This window comes from Acipenser ruthenus, chromosome 1 (assembly GCF_902713425.1).
Source record: "Acipenser ruthenus chromosome 1, fAciRut3.2 maternal haplotype, whole genome shotgun sequence".
NCBI classification, from domain to species: domain Eukaryota; kingdom Metazoa; phylum Chordata; class Actinopteri; order Acipenseriformes; family Acipenseridae; genus Acipenser; species Acipenser ruthenus.
The window spans coordinates 104,424,884-104,447,470 of NC_081189.1; the positions used below are offsets into that span (position 1 = coordinate 104,424,884).

Genomic DNA, 22,587 nt, shown 5'->3' on the forward strand with positions numbered 1-22,587 from the left:
ACACGCTGTGTATAAATAGAAAACAAATATTAAATGTGGAGTGCCAGGTCAACGTACATTAAGAAATAGGCTTACCATGGATAAGTCATCTATCATGTTTTGCTGCTCTATGACCTGCAGCTTGAGGAATTCCACTTCCTGTTCCTCGTGGGTCTGGTTCAGATCGTTGAGAGAGCTCGGCCTCCTCAGAGCAGTTTGTGTCTGCGCGTGTAATTTTTCTTTCTGTAAAATAAGTGAGAAAATTGGTAGAAAGAAATACTTTAAATCGTGAAATAGCAAAACACCACCAGTACAAATTTAAATGCTGCTGTTACAGTGTACACTACTGACGTTGTTCAACCTTTTATCTGCATGCTATCTTTAAGCAGATCTTATGCAGAGTCCCAAAACTGTAAATATGAAATGCAAAGTGAATATGGATTATTGGTGTACTGCAAGGCAGTCCAGCGGATGGATCTGAAGCCACATATGACTCACTGGGAGCATAGTCCAGTTATTTTCCTTTATAAATTTTGTTTAGCTTTTTACAGCTCTTTCAGTCAAAAAGGTTGGACAGCTCTGATGTACTATATAATAAATCTGTTTCTTGAATTAAATTGACAAGTATCAAATTTAATTTGCTTGCTGGAGTTTTGGCTGTATCAATACTAGCCTTTAAATAACGAATGATATTACTATTATTTTTAAATAAAAGATTGTAGTTCCAGAAACTGTACTTCCTGTTCTAGAAATAAACACACCTTAAGTTTGAAAATATGGCTGTTCTGAGTTACAGTACTGGTATTTACTTTTTCCTTAATGTTCAGTAGGGTGTGCTTAGTAAGGTAAGTCTTTGCCTTGGAATGTATTATCTGTTACCAATCAAAGGAGGGCAGCAGTGTATCACAGCTGAACCAACTGCACCATCCAACATTTTTGCATGGCACTACATTTCAAACCTAGCAACAGTACATACATCCATACATCAGGGCCCTGGCTGCTAAGCTGTCTCCAAAATCTAAGGAGGGCAGTCAAGTCTAAAAATGTATTTAGAATTATTATTGGATTAGGCTAAATAAAATGGAAAGATATGCCTTGAATTGGATTAAGAGCTCTCAAGCCTGAATCACAGCCCTAAAACAGACATATCCAGATTCACAGTAATAAAGTGTGATCAACACATACCTGTATCGGAAATGCAATTGTCATTCCCTTCATTTACAATAACCTTAGTTTTATAGTGTTAATAGGTTAAAAACTATGTAGGAAACGTATGGAATTAAATTCATATTCCATTGTGTAAATTGTAATAATAAAGACTGGTGCACCACATAATTAAGAGCCCATGATTCATAGATAAAGTCACACATAACATTTGTTCAGTGGTCTTAGTTTTCTGGTAAATAATTCAAATCCCAATGTAACACTAAAGTCAGCTGAACTGTAAGGCATGACTCAAATGGGTGAAGTTAGAACAAATCTCCGGACTAAACCTTCAAGTAAAGAGCCCGCTGGGTTGCACAGTGTACAGTATGTGTGAAACGTCTGTTTGAAGTAATACTGACATGGTCTATTTCAGCAGAGTTATAACAACAACAAAAGTATTAATGAGTGGCAATGGTACTGAGCAGGGGATCAAACAGAAAACCACCTGGGTTCAGTTTGCTCAGAGCATTACTTGTAACTCCCAGTGGACTGTTTTTTTTGGCAACAGGTTAAAATAAAGTATTTATTATTGGAGGCTGTGTGGTCCTGTGGTTAAAGAAAAGGGCTTGTAACCAGGAGGTCCCCGGTTCAAATCCCACCTCAGCCACTGACTCACTGTGTGACCCTGAGCAAGTCACTTAACCTCCTTGTGCTCCGTCTTTCGGGCGAGACGTAGTTGTAAGTGACTCTGCAGCTGATGCATAGTTCACATACCCTAGTCTCTGTAAGTCGCCTTGGATAAAGGCGTCTGCTAAATAAACAAATAATAATAATAATAATAATAACTAGATGGTAACTTTACAAGTAAAGTTGTGGGGCTTGCTTTATTGGGAAAGTGGTCAAAGTAGCTGATTTGTGTCAAAAGTCACATTGTTTATTAATTGTCATGCTTAGAATGTGCTATAATTTTAAATTTCTCAAAGTTCTATGACAGTTAATTTAACAGTGGGAAGTAGCCTACTGAAAGAAGTTGATGCGGTTACTAAAACAGGTGTACCTCTTGATTGGTAAAAGTTATTTCTGTTTTGATTTCATATTTGAATAGCAGAGAAGTAGAGGAAGATGTCATACCCTCTAACTTTGTGTCTAGCTTGTTGGGAAAGTGGTCAAAATTTCACTTGTTTATAAAAAGTTAGAGAAAATGTAGTTGATGCGGTTACTAAAACAGCTGTACCTCTTGATTGGTAAAAGTTATTTCTGTTTTGATTTCAGATTTGAATAACAGAGAAGTAGAGGAAGATTCCATATGCTCTAACTTTTTGTCTTACTTGTTGGGAAAGTGGTCAAAGTAACGGATTTGTGTCAAAAGTTACATTGTTTACAGTAAATAGAATGTTGGGAGTTTTTATTATTATTATCATTATTATTATTATTATTATTATTATTATTATTTATTTCTTAGCAGACGCCCTTATCCAGGGCGACTTACAATCGTAAGCAAATACATTTCAAGTGTTACAATACAAGTAATACAATAAGAGCAAGAAATACAATAACTTTTGTTCAAGTGTGACAAACCACAATTCAATAATACAGCAGGTAATAGTGATAGTTACATCAGGATATGATTAAATAGTGATAGTTACATCAGGATATGATTAAATACAAAATACTACAGGTTAAACACTTGGCAGATTACAGTATTCTGAAGTACAGGATTAAATGCAGTAAAATAGGGGGCAGATAAGAGCAAAATAAAGCACATTTAAATGAAGGGTGATAGTGTCCCAGGATACAAACAGAGGAGTTCTACAGGTGCTGTTTGAAGAGGTGAGTCTTAAGGAGGCGCCGGAATGTGGTCAGGGACTGGGCAGTCCTGACATCTGTAGGAAGGTCATTCCACCACTGCGGAGCAAGGGTGGAGAAGGAGCGGGCTCTGGAGGCAGGGGAGCGTAGCGGAGGTAGAGCCAGTCTTCTAGTGCAGGCGGAGCGGAGAGGTCGAGTGGGGGTGTAGGGAGAGATGAGGGTCTGGAGGTAGCTGGGTGCTGTCTGGTCAAGGCATCTGTAGGCTAGTACAAGAGTCTTGAACTGGATGCGAGCGGTGATCGGGAGCCAGTGGAGCGAGTGGAGTAGTGGAGTAGCGTGGGCGAAGCGAGGCAGAGAGAACACCAGGCGGGAAGCAGAGTTCTGGATGAGCTGGAGCGGACGGGTGGCGGACGCAGGGAGGCCAGCCAGGAGGGAGATGCAGTAGTCTAGGCGGGAGAGTACCAGGGCCTGGACCAGGAGCTGGGTAGCGTAGTTGGTGAGGAAGGGTCGGATTCTTCGGATGTTGCTCAGGAAGAAATCGGCAAGTGCGTGCCAGAGTGGAGATGTGCTGGGAATAAGAGAGGCAGGGGTCCAGGGTGACTCCAAGGTGGAAGAGGGAGAGAGTGTGGTAGATTCCAGAGGAACAGAGATAGAGAGATCAGAGGAGGGGGAGGAGGAGGGAAAGAAAAGGAGGTCAGATTTAGAGAGGTTGAGTTTGAGGTGATGCGAGTGCATCCAGGAGGAAATAGCAGACAGACAGGTAGAGATACGGGAGGAGATGGTGGAGTCAGAGGTGGGGAAGGAGAGGAAAATCTGAGCATCATCAGCATAGAAATGGTATGAGAAACCATAGGATGCGATGAGGGGGCCCAGGGAGCGGGTGTAGAGAGAGAACAGGAGAGGACCCAAGACTGACCCTTGGGGGACTCCAGTTAAGAGAGGGTGAGGTGTGGAGGTTGCTCCTCGCCAGGTTACCTGGTAAGTGCGGTTGGAGAGGTAGGAGGAGAACCAGGCCAGAGCAGTGCCAGAGATCCCCAGGTCAGCGAGAGATGATAGTAGAATAGAGTGATCAACAGTGTCAAAGGCAGCAGAGAGGTCGAGGAGAATTAGGACAGAGGAGAGAGAGGCAGCTCGGGCACACTTAAGTGAGTTGGTGACAGACAGGAGGGCGGTTTCAGTGGAGTGAGCAGAGCGGAAGCCAGATTGGAGAGGGTCAAGCAGAGAGTGGTTGGACAGGAAAGCAGAGAGCTGGCGGTGTACAGTCCGCTCGAGGGTTTTGGAGAGGAAGGGTAGGAGGGAGACAGGATGGTAGCTCTGGAGGGAGGTGGGGTCGAGAGTAGGTTTTTTGAGGAGGGGAGTGATAGAGGCTTTTTTGAAGGCAGAGGGAAAGATACCAGAAAGTAGAGAGGTGTTGAGGAGGGAGGAGATGAAGGGGAGTAGAGCAGGAGCAGCAGCTTGAAAGAGGTGAGTGGGGAGGGGGTCCAAGGCACACGTGGTGGGTTTGTGACCCTGGAGCAGGGAGGAGAGGTCAGAGTCTGAGAGGGGCAAGAAAGTGGAGAAGGAGGGCGAGTTAGTAGGGGATGTAGTGGGTGTAGGGGTTGGAGCAGGAGGGGGTGCGGGGGAGGGAGAGGTGTTAAAGAGTTTTTAAACAATGGGGAGCTTTAGAATGTTGAAAAAAGTCCTATTAAAGTGAATGATGATGGACAAAAAAGGACAAAAAGCTTAATAGTTTAAAAAGTATAAAATATATCAAAAAGTTACAAGCACACTATTCCAGACCGGTCTAGACGTTTTAAAGTTTGAACGGCGTTTGTAGCTTAAACGGTGTAAGAGGAGTAGCGTGCCAAAAAATAATAATAATAAGAAGAAGTAGTATGTCGAAGATTTAAAGTGGGGACTCTTGCTTCGCAAGCCCCACCAATTATTATTTATTACTTAGCAGACGCCCTTATACAGGGCGACTTACAATTGTTACAAGATATCAGATTATTTTTACATACAATTACATTATTTTTACATACAATTACCCATTTATACAGTTGGGTTTTTACTGGCGCAATCTAGGTAAAGCACCTTGCTCAAGGGTACAGCAGCAGTGTCCCCCACCTGGGATTGAACCCACGACCCTCCGGTCAAGAGTTCAGAGCCCTAACCACTACTCTACACTGCTATGAGTGTTAATATTTATTAGTCAAGTTTATAAAATGAACGGACTATAAAATGCATAATGTATTATGCATTGTTCCTCACTATCTTGTAAAGCGCTTTGTGATGGTGGTCCACTATGAAAGGCGCTATATAAAAAAAAGAGATTGATTGATTAGAATACATTCATGTGTTGCAAAATATACAAAATACAAATACAATTAAAACTGCTACAGACTCGTGTTAGCCTACAGGCCAACTCGTGTTACTGTACACGTGTTACAGGATATTAAAAGCAGTTACTGGATTAAAGGGAAACTTAAACTCAATGTTTTAATAGCCTAATGTGTGTTCTGTATGATTGTACATTGTTTCTGCTTGGACCACAATTTGCCATTCATAGCACAAAGTTCTCTAGCAAAAATGATTTCTGATTTGTACTTGTCTTTGTGATTTAATTGGAACATAGTGTAACTACCAGAGCAACTGACTCACACCAAGGAAGCAGCTTACAGTACATGTATTTATAAGACTAGTTAAATGACAGGAAAGAAGCCATTGAAGGGGTGGGGACAATTTCACTCTCCAGGTGAACTGACCAAGGATGTGCACGAATACCCGAAAACAAAATTAGCAAACAGATATTTCTTTAAACTTAGTGTAGTACCATATATTATGTTATAAAATGAAAACACATGTTTGCTGTTGAATCATTTTATCAGCAACCACTTTAATAGAGAAATAACTAAACATACATTCAATCCAAAAGTGAGCTGATAAAACAAGACCAGCCAAACATTTAGGGCTGTGGGTTTCTAAAGTGTAACGTTTAAACCTTGTCATAGTTTCTCACAGTTTAGGAACTCAATTTACAACATATTTATAACTATAAAACACAGTATTCACAGTGTTTTGTACTTCGGCCACTTTGCAATCATTAACAGCAGGCGGCCATGAAGGATTTCTATGTGGCACAATCTAATTGAAAAAGTCACTTGACTGATACCATCCCAAAATGAATGAACATATTCAAAATCGGAAAAAAGAGTTTGCATCCCTGTGCTGACATCGAGTGTGCATAACGGATTAGGTCTAATTGTATTTGATACTTCTCCGAACACTGGCTTCACTGAACTTGAATGTAAACAAGCTCCTCTCCCAAAGCATGACTTCACTTTTAAATCATTTACCCATAACTGCTTCCTCATGTACCGGGCAGTGATTTAATCTGATACACACAAATATATAAAAATGATCAAATGGAAAACAAAGTGCTTTTAAAATCATAAAAAAGGCAAAGAAATGAAACACCTATTGTTCACACCAAATGAGGTAATAAAGACCAAGCCTTTTTTAATTTTTTTTTTAGCACATTTAAATGCATTCTGTCATTTAAGAGGGTTATATGAATAATGAAAAATAACAATTTTGCTCATGTGGTTATTTTAATAAAAAAATAAGCTAATATTTTCTAAACGTTACTGATTCCAAAATCCAAAAAAGAACTGCAGTCACAGATCTCACCGTCATTTTTACTTTCAAGCCTGCTGTGAATAAATGAACAAAACGACCTTGAAGGTTAATGGTTACATTTCTATTTCAGCGAACCAGGGTTAAGATAATAACCTAACGTTCCCTTTCAAGTACGAAATGTAACCATTACTGAATGGGTGAGTATACCCAAGCCGTCGCAAGGGCAGGAATTCAGAACGACAGGAATGCTACAAGGCTAGTTCCAAAACCAGGGTTTTGAGGAGCCACTGGTAGAATGGGCAGTCAGCTTTTCTGGAGGGGGCAAGTTGGCCAGCTCATATGCAGTCTTGAATGCGTCTGGTGTCCACTTGGACAGCTGCTGCTTAGACAGGGTTTGACCAACTTTTTGTCCTGTCAACATCATGACCCAGGACCTGAACTGGGCAGAACGTATGGAGCTGTCACTCCTTGTCAGACTAAAAAGTAGGTGGATGGAAAGCCTCCAATTCCACAGGGCATGCCAGATAGTCTTCGTCAAGAAGGCAGGATTGGTATGGAGCGTGACCTTTGTCCTGGCCTCTGTAAACAAAATAAGCAGGCTTTCGCAATAGAGAATGCCTGCATCTCATCAGGGTTGAAAACCAAATCCTCCTGGGCCAATATGGGACTACTAGGCGCACCTTGGCATGGTCCTGCCTGACTTTCTCCAGAGACAGCGGGTGCAGGGCGAGCGTGGGAAGGCATATATAACACATGCCAAGGGATCTATTTCCAGCGGTTCCCCACCTCCGATTATGGAGAACCAGAGGGGACACTGGGTTGATTCCTGGGGGGCAAAGAGGTCTATCTCTGCTCTCCCGAACTTCTCCCAGATGACACTTACCACCTCAGGGTGAAGTCTCCACTCTTAGCTGCTGGGGACTCCCCTTGAGAGGAGGTCCACCACCCAGTTCATCACCCCGGGCAGATGAACTGCCCGCAGAGAGAGGAGGTTATCGTGTGCCCAGAGCAAAAGCTTGCAGGCCACATGATAGAGACTGGGTGACCAGAGTCCGTCCTGGTGGTCGATGTAAGTCACCACTGTTGTGTTGTCTGTACATATAAGCACATGTCTCCCTCGAACCTTGAATTCTGCAAGGCCATATAAACTGCCTGAAGCTCTAAAAACATTGATGTGGAGACCCCTCCATGGGGGTTCCACACACCTTGCACACACCGGCCATTCCACACAGCGCCCCAGCAACGGAGAGCACAAAGTCAGCCGACTTATGTTGCTGGGTCCCTGGGAAGAAGCAGCACGAGCCGCTGGCTTCACGCGGGGCACAAGGCTGTAGTCCACACAAATATGCATAAATAGAAAAACTACTACAGAGATTCATTAAACTAATCACATACAAAATGTGTAAACACATAAAATGTGAAATATATACAGATATAAGCAACAATTTACTTATCTGAACAAGGCTCTCCGATCAGGTCAGTCTTGAAAGGAAAAATGGCGCTGAGATCTGTGAGCGCAGTACTTTTGATCCCTTGAGGGCGGGGTCATGGCTGCGTCACAGGCTCAAAGAACAGCTTTGGTATATGAAGCATTCAGGATTCGGGGGCTTTAGGAGGTAAATACCCATTCAGTAATGGCTACATTTCGTACTTGAAAGGGATCACAATTTTACTGAATAACTAAATAAAAAATAAAAAAATGCTTTACACACTGTATCTTTAATATGTACAACACCAGTGTGTCTATTTCTACAACCTTAACGTTACCACTATATTAAATTTAGCTGGATGCAGTATTCTTATTAAACTATGTGTATTTTTGACTATTACTGCTGTTAAAATAAAACTCTTGATTGCAGTGTACTTTTGGATCCATTGCTAAATCATCCCTGTACTAAAGTTGGAATGATCTTTTTGACTGGTGGGTATTTTTAGCCCATTGCTAAATTCTCTGTACCAATGAAATATCTCAGTTTCCTTTATGACTGTTTGGCTTGCCACCTTCGCTCTTCAACTTGTTTCACTTGCTTCTCGATTTTTAAGCAGAACCTGTGTGCTAATTATTTTTATTGGGAGCCCAATTGCTCTAAATTAGTAGTTAAACCAACTTAACTTACAAATTTCTTATTATTGTAAGTAGTAGAACCCCCCTGCCACTGGGGGTGTTGCAGTACTAGAGCAAGTAAATATGATTTTTACTGTTAAGTCAGAAAAGCAAGTTCACGGCATCTACTGTTATCAGTCTTGTAAAACGGCAGGCAATGAACGATGCCTCCCCCCCACCCCCCCAGTTATAGCTTCAATTATACCAACATGTGTGGTTCCAAACTGGTTCCAAACTGGTTCCAAAATGGCTGAAAAACACAAACAGACAAACAAAAAACAAATCTTAACGTGTTGGTCCACATTGCATTGCCACTCACCATTTGGGCATGCTCCCGCGTCAGATTCTTTAACTTCTCCTCCATGCGCTGTAGAGACTGCAGAAGGTCTTCGTTCTTCTTGGACAGCCTCTTGGTCTTTTCAAACAGCGGCTTCATCTGACTCTCTGTCTCTCGAACCCGCTTCAGCTAAAACAAACAAAAAAAGAAATACAGCGCGATTTAAAAGGTAAGAAGGACGGTTCATTCAGTAGGCTGTTCTATAAAAAGCACTGACAGAAGGACAGTGCCATTCAGTATGCAGATGCAAGGCACCACAGAAGACGAGCACTAAATTACTTTATCATAGGTGAAGCCAGTTTTTTCCATGTGTTGCTACTATATGTGGAAATCAATCAGAAAGTCCTGTTTTGTAAACTTTTAAAACCTAATTTTAACAAGATTTTGTTACATTTTTGGCCAAGCTTTAGTTAGTCCTTTTTTGTGTGTAAGTTGCAACACCAATCGAAATGTACAGTTAAGTTGGAAACATGGGGGGCCAGGTAAATGTATTGGGTGACAATTTTTTTTTTTTTTTAATAAAATCTTTATGCAGCCAGAGTAATCAGACTCCTAGCTAATGCTGATGCATAATCCAGAAATTAATCAAACCGCAATTGTGTAGTACATAATACATATTTGCATATTTTACACCCAGCCTCCAGGCTCCACAGACAGGCGTCAAATCAATGACACTTCAGATTTAATGACAGTCTGCATGCTTTATCTCTTCCTCTCGCAGTAGGTCACAATATCGAAATGTAACCAAAATTCCAGTTAATAGAAGAGATTAGTGTTTTCTTTTTTCTTTAATCAAGGATTGTTCATTACAGGGTTACTATTGCCCGAGATTGTGTTCTATTTAAATACAATAAATGTACCATCCCCTCATTGTTAATGAGCCACGCCTTAGTTCCCTTACCAGCTCGTTCCTTTCATCAGCGAGCAGTGTATTCCTGTCCTCCAGTTTGCGAATGACTGCGTTCAGCTCCGCGATTTTCAACTGGAACCTCCGCAGATCTCTCTCATCCAGCTGCTGGTATTGCAAGTTATATCATTAGTGCATCGCATAGCTAGTTTAACAAAATCAATGAAAACCTCAAAACAACTTAAAAAAAAAATAAAAAAGTTAATGTTTGCCCTCATTCTTTTCTTTAGGAACCTCAATCAGAAGTTTACGTACAGAACCGGTAAAGAGGCCGTACTGTTCCGAATGTCATTCTCATTAAAAGGCAGAATACAGAGAGCAGTCTCTTAATTACAGTACGACTTGTCACTACCCCATTAAACTAGAGAACACTGTATTATGTTGCCCTAAAGTTACTATCTATAGGGGCGTAGAACAGAGCTACAGGAATTTTGTGACTAGGAGCTGTATTTTGTCACAACATACTTTTCCACATGATCCTAGCTTTATTAGCTATAAACTTTCAGGTGGTGCTGGATCCACCAGGAAAGCAGGCTAGAACCCTTCTTTCTAGAAATAATTATTGCAACCCATCCAAGGGCCCTTTACAGTTCAGTGTACTGTACTTCTCACACTGTTACCTTTTTATCTATTTTAAAAGCTGTAGCTGCTCTCATCACGAGGCTTCTCTCACCGTGGTGCTGTGCATCTCACCTGGCTCAGTGTGAAGTCTGGGGAGTCTCCCAGCATCGGAGGAAGCTCTCGCTTGGGACTGCCGTGATGTCGCTCAGCCTCCTTCACCTGCACCAGCTGCTCACCCAGAGCCTCCTTCTGCAGGAGCAGCTTCTGAGTGTAGCCGGCCTGGACACCAAGCTCCTTCTCCGCAGCCAGAATCACCCTTTCCTTGCTTTTGATCTCATCCATCTCAACAACAAAAGGGACAGAAAACGCCATGAAGCACAAAGATTCTGAATCATGATGGGAGATAACACCAAGCACATGCTCCACTGGGCCACTGGATAACAGCGTAGGGCATCCAATAACTATTTCTTTCTAAAATCCGCAACCTAAAAGTTTCAGATTTCAGAAGGTATTTTACTTGCCAAAGAACTCAAATGTTACATGTTTTTCACTTTTTGATTTTATGAAAAAGAAAGAATGGGTTGGAATCAACTGATATAAATGTTGGCAGATCTAAATAATGCCACAATAATTATTAAAGGTTTATAAAATCAGACACTGGACAGTGCATTTATTGGGCTCTCTAGATTGATTCTGTTAAGATCAATTGAATAGACCCTAAGCTTGGCAAACTGAAAGCGTTAACTTTATATAACATATTCTGCCTTAACTTCGTGTTTATATATTTACTTGAATGACATATATATATATACACACACACACACACACGCACAGTGCCGTGAAAAAGTATTTGCCCCAGTCTGATTTTCTGCATTTTTTAGACTCTGAATGTTATCAGATCTTCAACCAAAACCTAATATTAGATAAAAGGGACCCTGAGTGAACAAATAACACAAAAATGTGATACATATTTCATTTATTTATTAAAGAAAGTTATGCAACACCCAATGCCCCCGTGTGAAATAGTAATCGCCCCCTTAGACTCAATAACTGGTCACGCCACCTTTAGCAGCAAAAACTGCAACCAAACACTTCCTGTAGTTATTTATTAGTCTCTCACAGCGCCGTGGAGGAATTTCGGCCCACTCCTCCATGTAGAACTGCTTCAACTTAGTGACATTCGTGGATTTTCGAGCGTGAACTGCTCGTTTCAGGTCCTGCCACAACATCTCAATGGGGTTTAGGTCTGGACTTTGATTAGGCCATTCCAAAACTTTAAATTTCTTGTTCTTCAATCATTCTGATGTAGACTTGCTTGTGTGTTTCGGATCATTGTCTTGCTGCGTGACCCAGCTGCACTTCAGCTCACGGACAGATGGCTTGACATTCTCCTGTAGAATTCTCTGATACAGAGCAGAATTCATGGTTCCTTCAAAGATGGCAAGGCGTACAGGTCCTGATGTAGCAAAGCATCCCCAAACCATGACACTACCACCACCACCATGCTTGACCATTGGTATGAGCTTCTTACTGTGGAATGCAGTGTTTGGTTTTCACCAGACATAACGGGGCCCATGTCAGCCAAAATGTTTCACTTTTGACTCATCTGTCCATAGAACATTGTTCCAGAACGCTTTAGGATCATCCAGGTGCTTTTTAGCAAACTTGAGACAAGCATTCATGTTCTTCTTAGTGAGCAATGGTTTCCGCCTTGCTACTCTGCCATGAATCCCATTTTTGCCCAGTGTCTTTCTGATGGTGGAGTCATGAACACTGACCTTAGCCAAGGTGAGAGAGGCCTGCAGATCCCTGGATGTTGTTCTAGGGTTCTTTGTGACTTCCTGGACAATTTTACGCCTTGCTCTTGGAGAGATTTTGGCAGGACGGCCACTCCTGGGAAGACTTACTACTGTCCCAAACTTTCTCCATTTGGACAATATGGCTCTGACTGTGGTTCGGTGGAGCCCTAGAGCCATAGAAATGGCTTTGTAACCCTTTCCAGACTGATAGGCATTAACAACTTTTTTCCGGAGGTTGTCAGGAATTTCTTTTGTTCGTGGCATGATGTGCCTCTAGAACCTGTGTGCTGACAACTTCACTCTGATGGTAAGGGCCAAAGTTAGTCAGATTTATATTGGGCAGGACTGGCCCAAAACAGGCCTGGTTGTTAACCAAAGTACTCAAACAGCTGACCCTAATTATCCCTTTAATTGGGTTGAGTTAACTAGGGGGGCAATAACTTTTTCACAGCTGAAGATTGCATGTTTGATTACCTTGCACACCAAACAAATGAAAGAAGCACCAAACTTTGGTGTCATTTTTTCTCTCAGGTCTCCCTCTATATACTACTACAACCCACAAAAAAAACTGACCAAATACAATGTGAAAAATGTGCAAAAATGCAGAAAATCAGACAGGGGGCAAATACTTTTTCACGGCACTGTGTAAATGTATATTTTATATTTATTTATTTTATTTATATATATATATATATATATATATATATATATATATATATATAGAGAGAGAGAGAGAGAGAGAGAGAGAGAGAGAGAGAGAGAGAGAGAGAGAGGAGAGAGAGAGAGAGAGAGAGAGAGAGAGAGAGAGAGGAGAGAGAGATTAAGAAAGCTGCAGAACCAGGGAGGCAGGGACTTCTAGAGTTAAGAAAGAAGCCATCAGTTGCAGGTTACTGTACATTTACTGTTTGTTTTGTATTTTTTTGTATTTTTTTAAAGCTTTGCGTGGTGATGGCTTATAGCAAACCGCACAGCAACACTGTGTATTTGTAGCCTAGTTAATCTCATTTACGTTTGCTTACTTTTAAAGCAAAAAAATGTCCCCAAGTTTAAAGCAGTTTGCGTGTTGTTTTTGTTCACTAACCTATTTCTTTTTCTACAGATGTTCGCAAATCCGACTTTTTTACATATCCGCCTATACCCCAGTCCACAGGGGGGCAGATATGCGACGTTATACTGTACTGGAGTGGAGTGGATTGCTCACACTGTCGAAGATTTTGAGCAACCACTATAATATTTTTAACCAAAGTTATAAAATAAAACAATTCTAAGCATCAATTTCATGATTATGTAATAGCAAAGTTATTGACATAACCTTTAATCTTTTCAGGAAGATCCTGAATCTGCTTTGTCCAGGCTACCTACCCCCCTCATGAAAGACACTTTTCAGGAAGACTGTTGAGCAATACATACTCAGGCATTGTAGCTACTTTAAAGCAAGAACTAATGTCTGCATCACATGTTGCCATCTGTGGACCTTTACCAAAAATGAGAAGCAATTTCTAGCAGTAACGTGCCACTTTGTTGACCAGAAGTGGAATTTGATTGCAAAATGCATTGGCTGCATTCCTGCTGATGAAGCCCGTACTGGGGAGAACATTGCCTTCTCAGTGCAAAGTGTTTTTGACTCCGATGATTTAAAGCAAGTCGTATGTGCTGTTACTGGCAGTGGTGCCAATGTTGAATGTTCTGCCAACTTCTTAAGTTGAAACGACACCCTTGTTTAGCTCTTGTTTACCCTTGTTTAGCTCATACATTGCACCTCTGTCTGCAGGAAATTCTTTTTCTGCTGGAGCCAGGCAGCAAACCTGGATCGCTGCCAACCCTACTTGGAACCCTACTTGGATCCTTCTTCTAATCGAGCCACATTACTGGCAAAAGCACGCCTGCAGGTACACAAGGAAGTACAGGCAAACAATACAACACTGACAGACCCCCAGTCCCTTAAACACTCAATACACAACATACAGCATGTCTACAGAGCTCTAGATAGATCACGCTGTGCTGCAGCTCTGATAGTCATTAGTACTGTAACTGGAGGTCACTGTGCTCTCACCAGGGTTCCCAAGCTCTGAAGAACAACTTGTTTTATAATAAAACAAACACAAATAAAAAACAATTACCAACAGTAAATGGGGAATAACCTACAAATAAATGTAGAGACAACATGCTGCTCCAACAGTGGAAGTCTCAGATACTGTAGTTAAGGAACAGCCATAGCATTTCCTAGTCATTGCTACTGTGAACAAAGAATTTCCCAGCACATGGATTTGTATTCCCCCCCCCCCCCCCCCTCACAATTCTTAAAGGATTTCTTAGCAGAAGGAGGGTTCATTGTTTTTTAAATTAGCTTACCTCTAATCCTCAGCTGAATTAGTATTTCTAAAACAGCAAAGTTTTTTTTTTTTTTTTTGTTTTTCCTTTAATTCTTTTTCAAGTTCAAGGTGTTCTCAGATTTCCATGTCAATGATCCACTGTGTAAATATTATGGTCATCTGAGATTTCCCTCCTCACCCCAAGTGTCTTTTTCTTTATTATTCTCAGGTGAGTCTTATATCAACACCAGCGGTAGAAGCAAAACTGTCACCATTTCCTAACTGGATAAATAGCTTGTTAACTTCTGGCAAAAGGTTTTCATTACACAGCTGTACTCCAAGAATCCCACAGCATGTCTTGATATTTGCAAATCCTACTATAGAATATCCATTTTAAAGTAGGTCATCCTGTGTCTAGTTTTGTTCAAGTATTTTCTTCATTCAAGCCTTGAAGACCATTTCCATTAAAGGTTACAAATTAATTAACAAATAATTAGCAAGTTCACAGTGTCAGTCCTGTCAGCATCTTCAGTGAGGAGGTGCAGCTGAGTGAAAAGCTGCCATAATCTGAATGTATTGTTTAATATAAAGAAAGGAAATGCAATAGACTACTGCATGCATGCACAATACATTCCATTGGCATTGTTGTGCTAATTAAATCTTAATCCTGTTTTTAAATTGTATCACACAGAACCTGAGGATGCATGTAAAATGTATTCAGAGCACAGGCCAATAAGATGATCCCTTAGGCTTTTACCCCCCCCCCCCAAAAAAAAAAAAAAATCAGTATGACATTAAATATACATTAGCTGTCCTACATCACACACAAAAAATGTCTCTCACTTTCCACTGAAAAGAACCATGTTTTTCAAATATCACGTCTTATATTTCATCAACTTACCCCATCAGTTTAAATCCTAAAGTAATGCTGCTCAATATTGTGTCAGTAAACATTCTATTTTTCCATCATCCACAGTTACCTTTGTCTCCTTTTTGACTATACTCTGAAAACATAAAAAAAAAACATAACAGGCTACGGTAACCATAGAAACAGAGCGCTTGCACTGGCTTTGAAAAAAATAAAATCATATTCCCTATATTATCCAATAATATTGAAATTATTTCCGATTTACTGCCAGAAGGAATGTGTTTCATGGAACTCCAGACTGGAAGCTGTGAGGCTAAGGGGAAAATAACCTACTTCTGAAATCCCTTCCCTTGTTATGTGTCAAAGGCTGCATGAACATGGTTTTACAGGGTTTATTATAAACATAAAGTGCTAGGGTACTGCAAAACCTTAAACGCAGTTACAACATTACATATCTGTAGTAGTACCAGTAGTCAAATACATACGGTATGTATTTTGCAATTAGCATCTTTAACCAAAAACATACTTCTAACATTATTCCTCTCTCTACTGAACAATATTGTATGGTAACACTTGAAATGTATTTGCTTACGATTGTAAGTCGCCCTGGATAAGGGCGTCTGCTAAGAAATAAATAATAATATTACACGACAATGTATGTGTTGTTGCACATCTCTTCCTTTAGATTTCACAACTGGAACAAGAACAACTGGAAAAGCAGTTCTCTAGACCTTTAAAGTGTGACATATGTACAGTGACATATGTACCCCGTTAAAACTAATAATAATAATAATAATAATAATAATAATAATAATAATAATAATCTTTATTTTTTATATAGCGCCTTTCATAGTGGACCACCATCTCAAAGCACTTTACAGAGGTAGGCTGTGAACTGTGCATTATATGCAGAGTCACTTACAATAGGACATTGATTTAAATCTCATCTGCAGGAAGGAACACAAGGTGTTCCTCACAGTGACACAGGGTCACACATTGAGTCAGTGAGTGTCAGTGGTGGGATTGGAACCGGTGACCTTCTGGTTACAAACCCTGGACTTCAACCACTGGACCACACTGCCTCAGAATTTCCAGCAGCTTTAAGATACTATACATTCCAGTTTAATCAAACTGTTCCATTAATTCCTGCATTACTTATTTAAAATTCAATCATATTATTTGCACATTACCATGCATCTGGTCTATATAAAGGCCTTTTTTAAAACTGTAATAATCACTGTTTCAACCTGTGGAAGCAAGCAGCTTAATTGTTGAAAAGGGATCCAATGCAGGTTTTTAAAATCAGAAAGACTAGAAATGAAAGCGAGACTTCTTCAAAATGGATTTTCATGATAGATAAACATATAAGTGTTGTTAGCAGCATAGTTAGCACTAAACTTGGCCTTTGGCTTACTCATATCTTGGAATAATCTACAGATAGTCTACAGGTAGTAACATTGTAAAACAAAATATTTACTTTTCTACAAATGGCTGAAAAATGATCAATAAAATCACTTGATAGTGCACCTCACTATTTATACAAGCACTGGAGTTCTCGCATTTAAATACTTTTTTTTAATATTCAATGAATAATTATTATTATTATTTTTTTTTAAAACTGATCTAATTTTAGAATCTATATCACAAAGAATCACATTTTCTCAATTCTAAACACGCTTACTTTTTGTTTCATACATTTGCACATTATAAGAATAGAATACTGCTTAAAAAGATCTTCAAGTGTTGTGTTTACTTTACTCAGGATAATGTTCGTAGACAACCCCACTCTCTGCCATCAAGGGCTTGTTGGTTACTCTCATTAGTGGAATAACTACAGTACTCCAAGCACTTTCATGGAGCATCGTCTATGTTTATACACACAAACACACAGACTAGTTCAACTGTTCTTGAGGTTTGTAGTATTGTAATAATTGCAGATGACACACAGTTTATTCAATTTGACTTGGATTGTAACAGCTTCATATAATTAAATGATATGGATTTATTCAACTACTCCCCCAGGACAGATTGAAAGGGTATGGGCTACTTTCTTTAAGCAGTGGGCCAATTTGACTTAATGGAGGTCTGGCTACAGTTCTGCATCTTCTACAGCAGCAATCTGGCAGCAGTGTGGAGTAGTGGTTAGGGCTCTGGACTCGTGACCGGAGGGTTGTGGGTTCAATCCCCAGTGGGAGACACTGCTGTTGTACCCTTGAGCAAGGTACTTTACCTAGATTGCTCCAGTAAAAACCCAACTGTATAAATGGGTAATTGTATGTAAAATAATGTGATATCTGTATAATGTAAAATAATGTATAATGTGATATCTTGTAACAATTGTAAGTCGCCCTGGATAAGGGCGTCTGCTAAGAAATAAATAATAATAATAATAATAATTCAAAAACTGTCTGAATCAGTGGATGATGTACAGGGAGTTAAGAGAATAATTTCTGTAGGCTGACATGTATGTCAGCCAACTTAACCTTGTTCTAAACTTTACTGCAGCTGCCACTCTCAGGAGAAAGCTTTGACAAGCATGATCTGTCTTGCACAGCAAGATTAATTTGCTATTTGCAATTGCAGATCCCTTTTGCAAGTTTAATTAAATGCAAGTCTCTTAAGAATTTAAGTCTGCATTTAGATAGGAATACTGGATTAAAAGCAAACATTTAGTGTTTGAGATACTGTTCCATTTATTTTCCTAAAACACACCATTTAAAAAGACACTGTGGTCTATTTTAAATATATAAATAGCAGCAGTTCTAAATATAAGAACATAAGAAAGGTTACAGTGACAGAAAGACAATGATTCTTGGTGGGAAATCTCCCTCCTGACCTGTGAGGGCGCTATGTAACGGGAACAGAGTACTCTGGACTGCTTGGCCTGACACTTCGTTCCTAGGGTTAAAAGGAAGTCGGTCATTTAGAAAAGGGGCAGAGCTTCGGTACATTAACTCATCGACCCGGAAGGGAAATTATGTGGATTGGAGGAGCAGCTGCAATTGTTTACCAAGGGGTGATGAGTGACGGTACAAGTAGGGGATGGAGCGACGCAATCTGTTCCTTCGTTTTGGTTTATGAAAAAGAACCCAGAAGGATCTGTGTTTTGTGTATCCGTATCGTGAGTGTTTGTTTGTTTTGTCTAATTGTTTCTTGTTATTAGACAGCTAACACGTTTCGGAGCTGTCGCCAGAGGCCAGCACAAACCCGGAACAGCACTGCACTGGTATCACAAATAACTGTATTTGTACCACGAGCACTAATTCACACACGAATGGACTTGTGTATGTGTTTTGTGTTTCGTGTGGGTGTACAATAAAAATGGGACTATTATTTCGGGACCAACCCAGGGATTACAAAGTAAGTAATACACGCCGCTGTGTCACGGACGAGAATTATGATTATCGATAATTTTTCAACACGATAAAATTAATCGCTGCAAAAAAATTATTGTGATTATCAATATTATCGATTATTGTTCCAACCCAAATAGATACAGGACTTTTCAGTTTCACTCTTCACAGAAGTGGAGACTGGCTCCCCTGTCAGATGCTGCACTGCCTGGAGCAGACACTGCCGTGCAGCACAACACCTGCTCTACTATCTTCTTGCAGCAAAGGAACAGCTGCCTGTTCACGGCTCATAGTATTTGCTGATGTAGAAATATGGCAGTATGAACACAGTAAGCTCACAGTTAAGAGTTAAAATGTAATACGAATTAAAGAAAATTATGTTTTTTTTCTGCACTGAAATGATAAAACTGAATGTGATAAAATGATAAAACTGAAACTAAAACTAAAAAGCAGCATTAACAAGATAATAAACTGATAAATCACTGATCTTTAATTGGAGAAACAGTTCTAAATTCAGCCTTCTGTGTTTGCAGGTCTTTGCTTTTAGCTTGGTGCATGTTGTGTGTATTTTAAACCTAATATAAAATCAATCCTGATGTTGACTTAAACTATCAGCACGTTCAGGGAGGGCTGGGACAATGCATCAAATTGTTGGAATAATCATCAATGGTTGGAAAAAAAATGCATCTATCAGTTCAACAGGGCCATTTTTTATTAGGACCGGCAAAATTTAAATCTACACTTTTATTCCTTGCCTTTCCTTTGGTTCCTTTAAATAATAATAATAGGCCGCATTTCAGGATCAGATTTTGCTAGTTAAATTGTCAATTTAATTTAATTTAAACTAATGTCGTCAGACGTTTGGAAGTTTTTTTTACAAAAGAACAAAATGGAAAGGTAAAATGTGCTGTTTGTGGAGTTTTAATGAGCTTCTGTTGCAATACCACCAACCTGCGGGATCATTTGGTAAGACAGCACCCGACAAAATACGACAGCGGGAACACAAGTAAAAAACAAAAGGAAGCAACACCTTCAGTGACAGTTTATTTTGGAAAGAAAGTTGATCCAAAAAGCGTCAGAGCAAAAGAAATAACAGGCCTGATAGTGGATGTTGTCACACAAGACATGAGCCCTGTTAGTATAGTAGAGGGAGCTGCGTTTAAAAATCGAAAGACAATCTCCAAATTTATTACTCTGGATCACAAATATGCAAAGGTAAAGTTTAGACAGGATTTAAGTCAGGAGTGTAATTCAATGTCCATCACTACCGAAGTATGGACAAGCATGGCACAAGAAGTCACCTGCCATTACATTAAGCAAAACTGGGAACTCGAGTCAAAAGTATGAGCGACGCGAAAATTACACGAGAGACACACAGCTGTGAATTTAGCACAAGCGATCAGTCAGATAAACACAGAGTTTGAAGTGGCTACTAAAGTTATAGCTTGTGTTCATGACAACGCGGCCAATGTGTGCAGAGCAATGTCTTTCCTTTCTGCAAGCGTGCTGTGTTACTTTTTGGTAGCGTGGCAAGTGTGAGCTGTGCAGGGCACAATATAAATCTTTGCATTCAGAAAAGCTTGGAGGATGTACGACAAGTCCATACGTTAGTACCAGCAGTAGCAGCAAGGAGACTGATTGCACATTTTAGAAAGAGTGAAATGGCAACAAGTGCTTTAAATAGGAAACAAACAGAAATGCTGAACACAGAAACAGCACCACTCAAGTTAATACAGGATGTACAAACAAGGAGGAGCACGGTTTATTATATGTAGGGCTTCCGTTTTTATTAATGATATTTGTTGGTGCTTATTTTTTAGCTATTTTCTAGTTTTATGTAAATCTGTTTTTTTCGGGGCTTTCGTTTTCGATATACACAGGTTTTATTTTGGGGGGGGGGGGGGGTTGTGTGTGTGTCAAAATATGTACAGTAACTCCCAGTACTTGTACACTTAAGTTGTACCTTCTTTCCTTTGCTGTCTTCCACAACGAAATCCCTATGGTCACGGGCACATTCTTCTGGGGTTTTTGTGTGTACACATTTTTGTACATTTCGCCACAATTCTGTTTTAAATCCTCCGTGTCTTAACTGTAACACAGCTTTAAATCCCGCTAACAAGCCTCCATCCTGATTGTAATCTTGTTTTAAATCTTGCAAGCAGAGTCTCCAATAGAAATGTAGGAATGTGCTGTCACTCAGTAGTTGGGGCGGGTTCAAAGTCAGGAAGGCGGGACATTGCCCAGCAGCACAGGGAAATGTATTTATTATTATTATTGTAGTAGGTTTTATTTTTTTAAATGTGAAAAGGGTAACGTCAACGTGAATAGATTCACCATTTCCACAGTTAGTGTTTTCCGGTGTTTATTGGCTATCCACCGATTTCATTTTTTTTGTATCAGGGGTGTTTTATCGGGTTTTATCGGTTAAAACCGAAAATCAGAAGCCCTAATTATATGTTTGAACGCCTTCTTGAATTAAAATGGCCAGTTATTGCTGTTTTGTCAAACCCAGATTTGACCAAAAAGTCTGACACAGCTACTTGAGATCTCACGACAGACCAGTGGAAGCTAATGGCTGAGATACTACGTCTACTACAGCCATTCGAACTGGCTACAGTACTTTTCAGTGCGGCGATAAAAACATTACGGCTAGTTCTTTGTACCCACTTGCAACAAGGATAAAACACTGACTGACTGTAGTTCCTGATGAAGGGGAAACACTGTCTTCAAATTTAACTGATTTGCTAATTCCAGTTACACAGAGTTTGAGAGATAAGCTAGTGCATAATTTGTCTTCGCGAATGACCCAAGTAATGAAGTTATGCGACTGCTTTTTGCATCATTTCTTGACCCCAATTTCACCATCTGGATTTCCTATCCAAACAGGCCAAAGCCTGTGTCTCTGAAGCACTGTCTATTAGAAATATGTCATTTTAAGTTCAAATGTAGAAACGTTTACTTTTTGTGATTAGATTTGATGAAAGTATATGTACTTATTATTTACACGTTTCTTTTGTGTTATGAAAAAATGATGCATCAATGCATTGGGTCTTTATGAAAACGATGCATCGATAGTAAAAAAAACACGTCCCAGCCCTAGCTGGTAGTCACCATAGGAGATGGCAAATGAGTGCTTTAGTTCAGGGTTGAAATTCTACTGACAGATTAACTCACCAGCCTGCGTATTTCCCTCTCACAGTCCCGCTTTATCCGGTTCGTCTCCTCCTGATGCGACTGGTAGGCCGTCCTCAGGTCGGCAGCTTTGGCTTTATCTGCCTGCATGATGTTATTCAAAGTCTCCTCCATCTGCTTCTTGGCCGACCTCAGTTCCAGGTTCTCCTGCTGCAGTTTGGTGCGCTCGCTGTCGAAGGTGCGACGGGCCTCCTCCCGGGCCTCGCTCAGCAGGGCCGTCTTCACCTTGTCGGCCGCCCCGTCCCGCAGCACGTTGACCAGGGACTGCATGCGGTGGAGCTCGCTGTCCCGGATCTTGATGATGCGGGTCAGCTCCTGTTCGTGCTGCTTGATCAGGACCTCCCGCACTGCCTGCAGGTCCTTCATCTTCTCCTCATGGAGTTTGGCCTTTAAGTCCGTCACCAGGACTGTGTGCTTGTGCTGCTCCAGCTCTCGGCTTTGTTTGGCCTCCTGCAGCTTCTCCCTCAGCTTGGCTACCTGGAGAAGTTATATAAAAAAAACAAAAAACATTGTTAGTAAAATACATATCCCCCGTCAAGGATAAAAACACACTAGAATGTGTGTCATCACATTTCATTTTTTTTTTTTCTTATCACAGTATCTTA

General features: G+C 40.3%; 1 protein-coding gene across 2 annotated transcripts in view; it reads right to left on the reverse strand.

Moving 5' to 3' along the window:
* Positions 1-22,587, reverse strand: part of LOC117421080 (janus kinase and microtubule-interacting protein 1-like) — a 99,317-nt gene that overhangs the window by 31,408 nt on the left and 45,322 nt on the right. For both annotated transcript variants that reach the window (XM_059032923.1, XM_034034994.3), the window contains exons 3-7: positions 21,965-22,459; positions 10,591-10,800; positions 9,892-10,005; positions 8,973-9,119; positions 76-222 (exon numbers count right to left, since the gene is read on the reverse strand). In XM_059032923.1, coding sequence (XP_058888906.1) covers positions 76-222; positions 8,973-9,119; positions 9,892-10,005; positions 10,591-10,800; positions 21,965-22,459 — 1,113 coding nt within the window. The remainder of the gene's footprint in view (positions 1-75; positions 223-8,972; positions 9,120-9,891; positions 10,006-10,590; positions 10,801-21,964; positions 22,460-22,587) is intronic.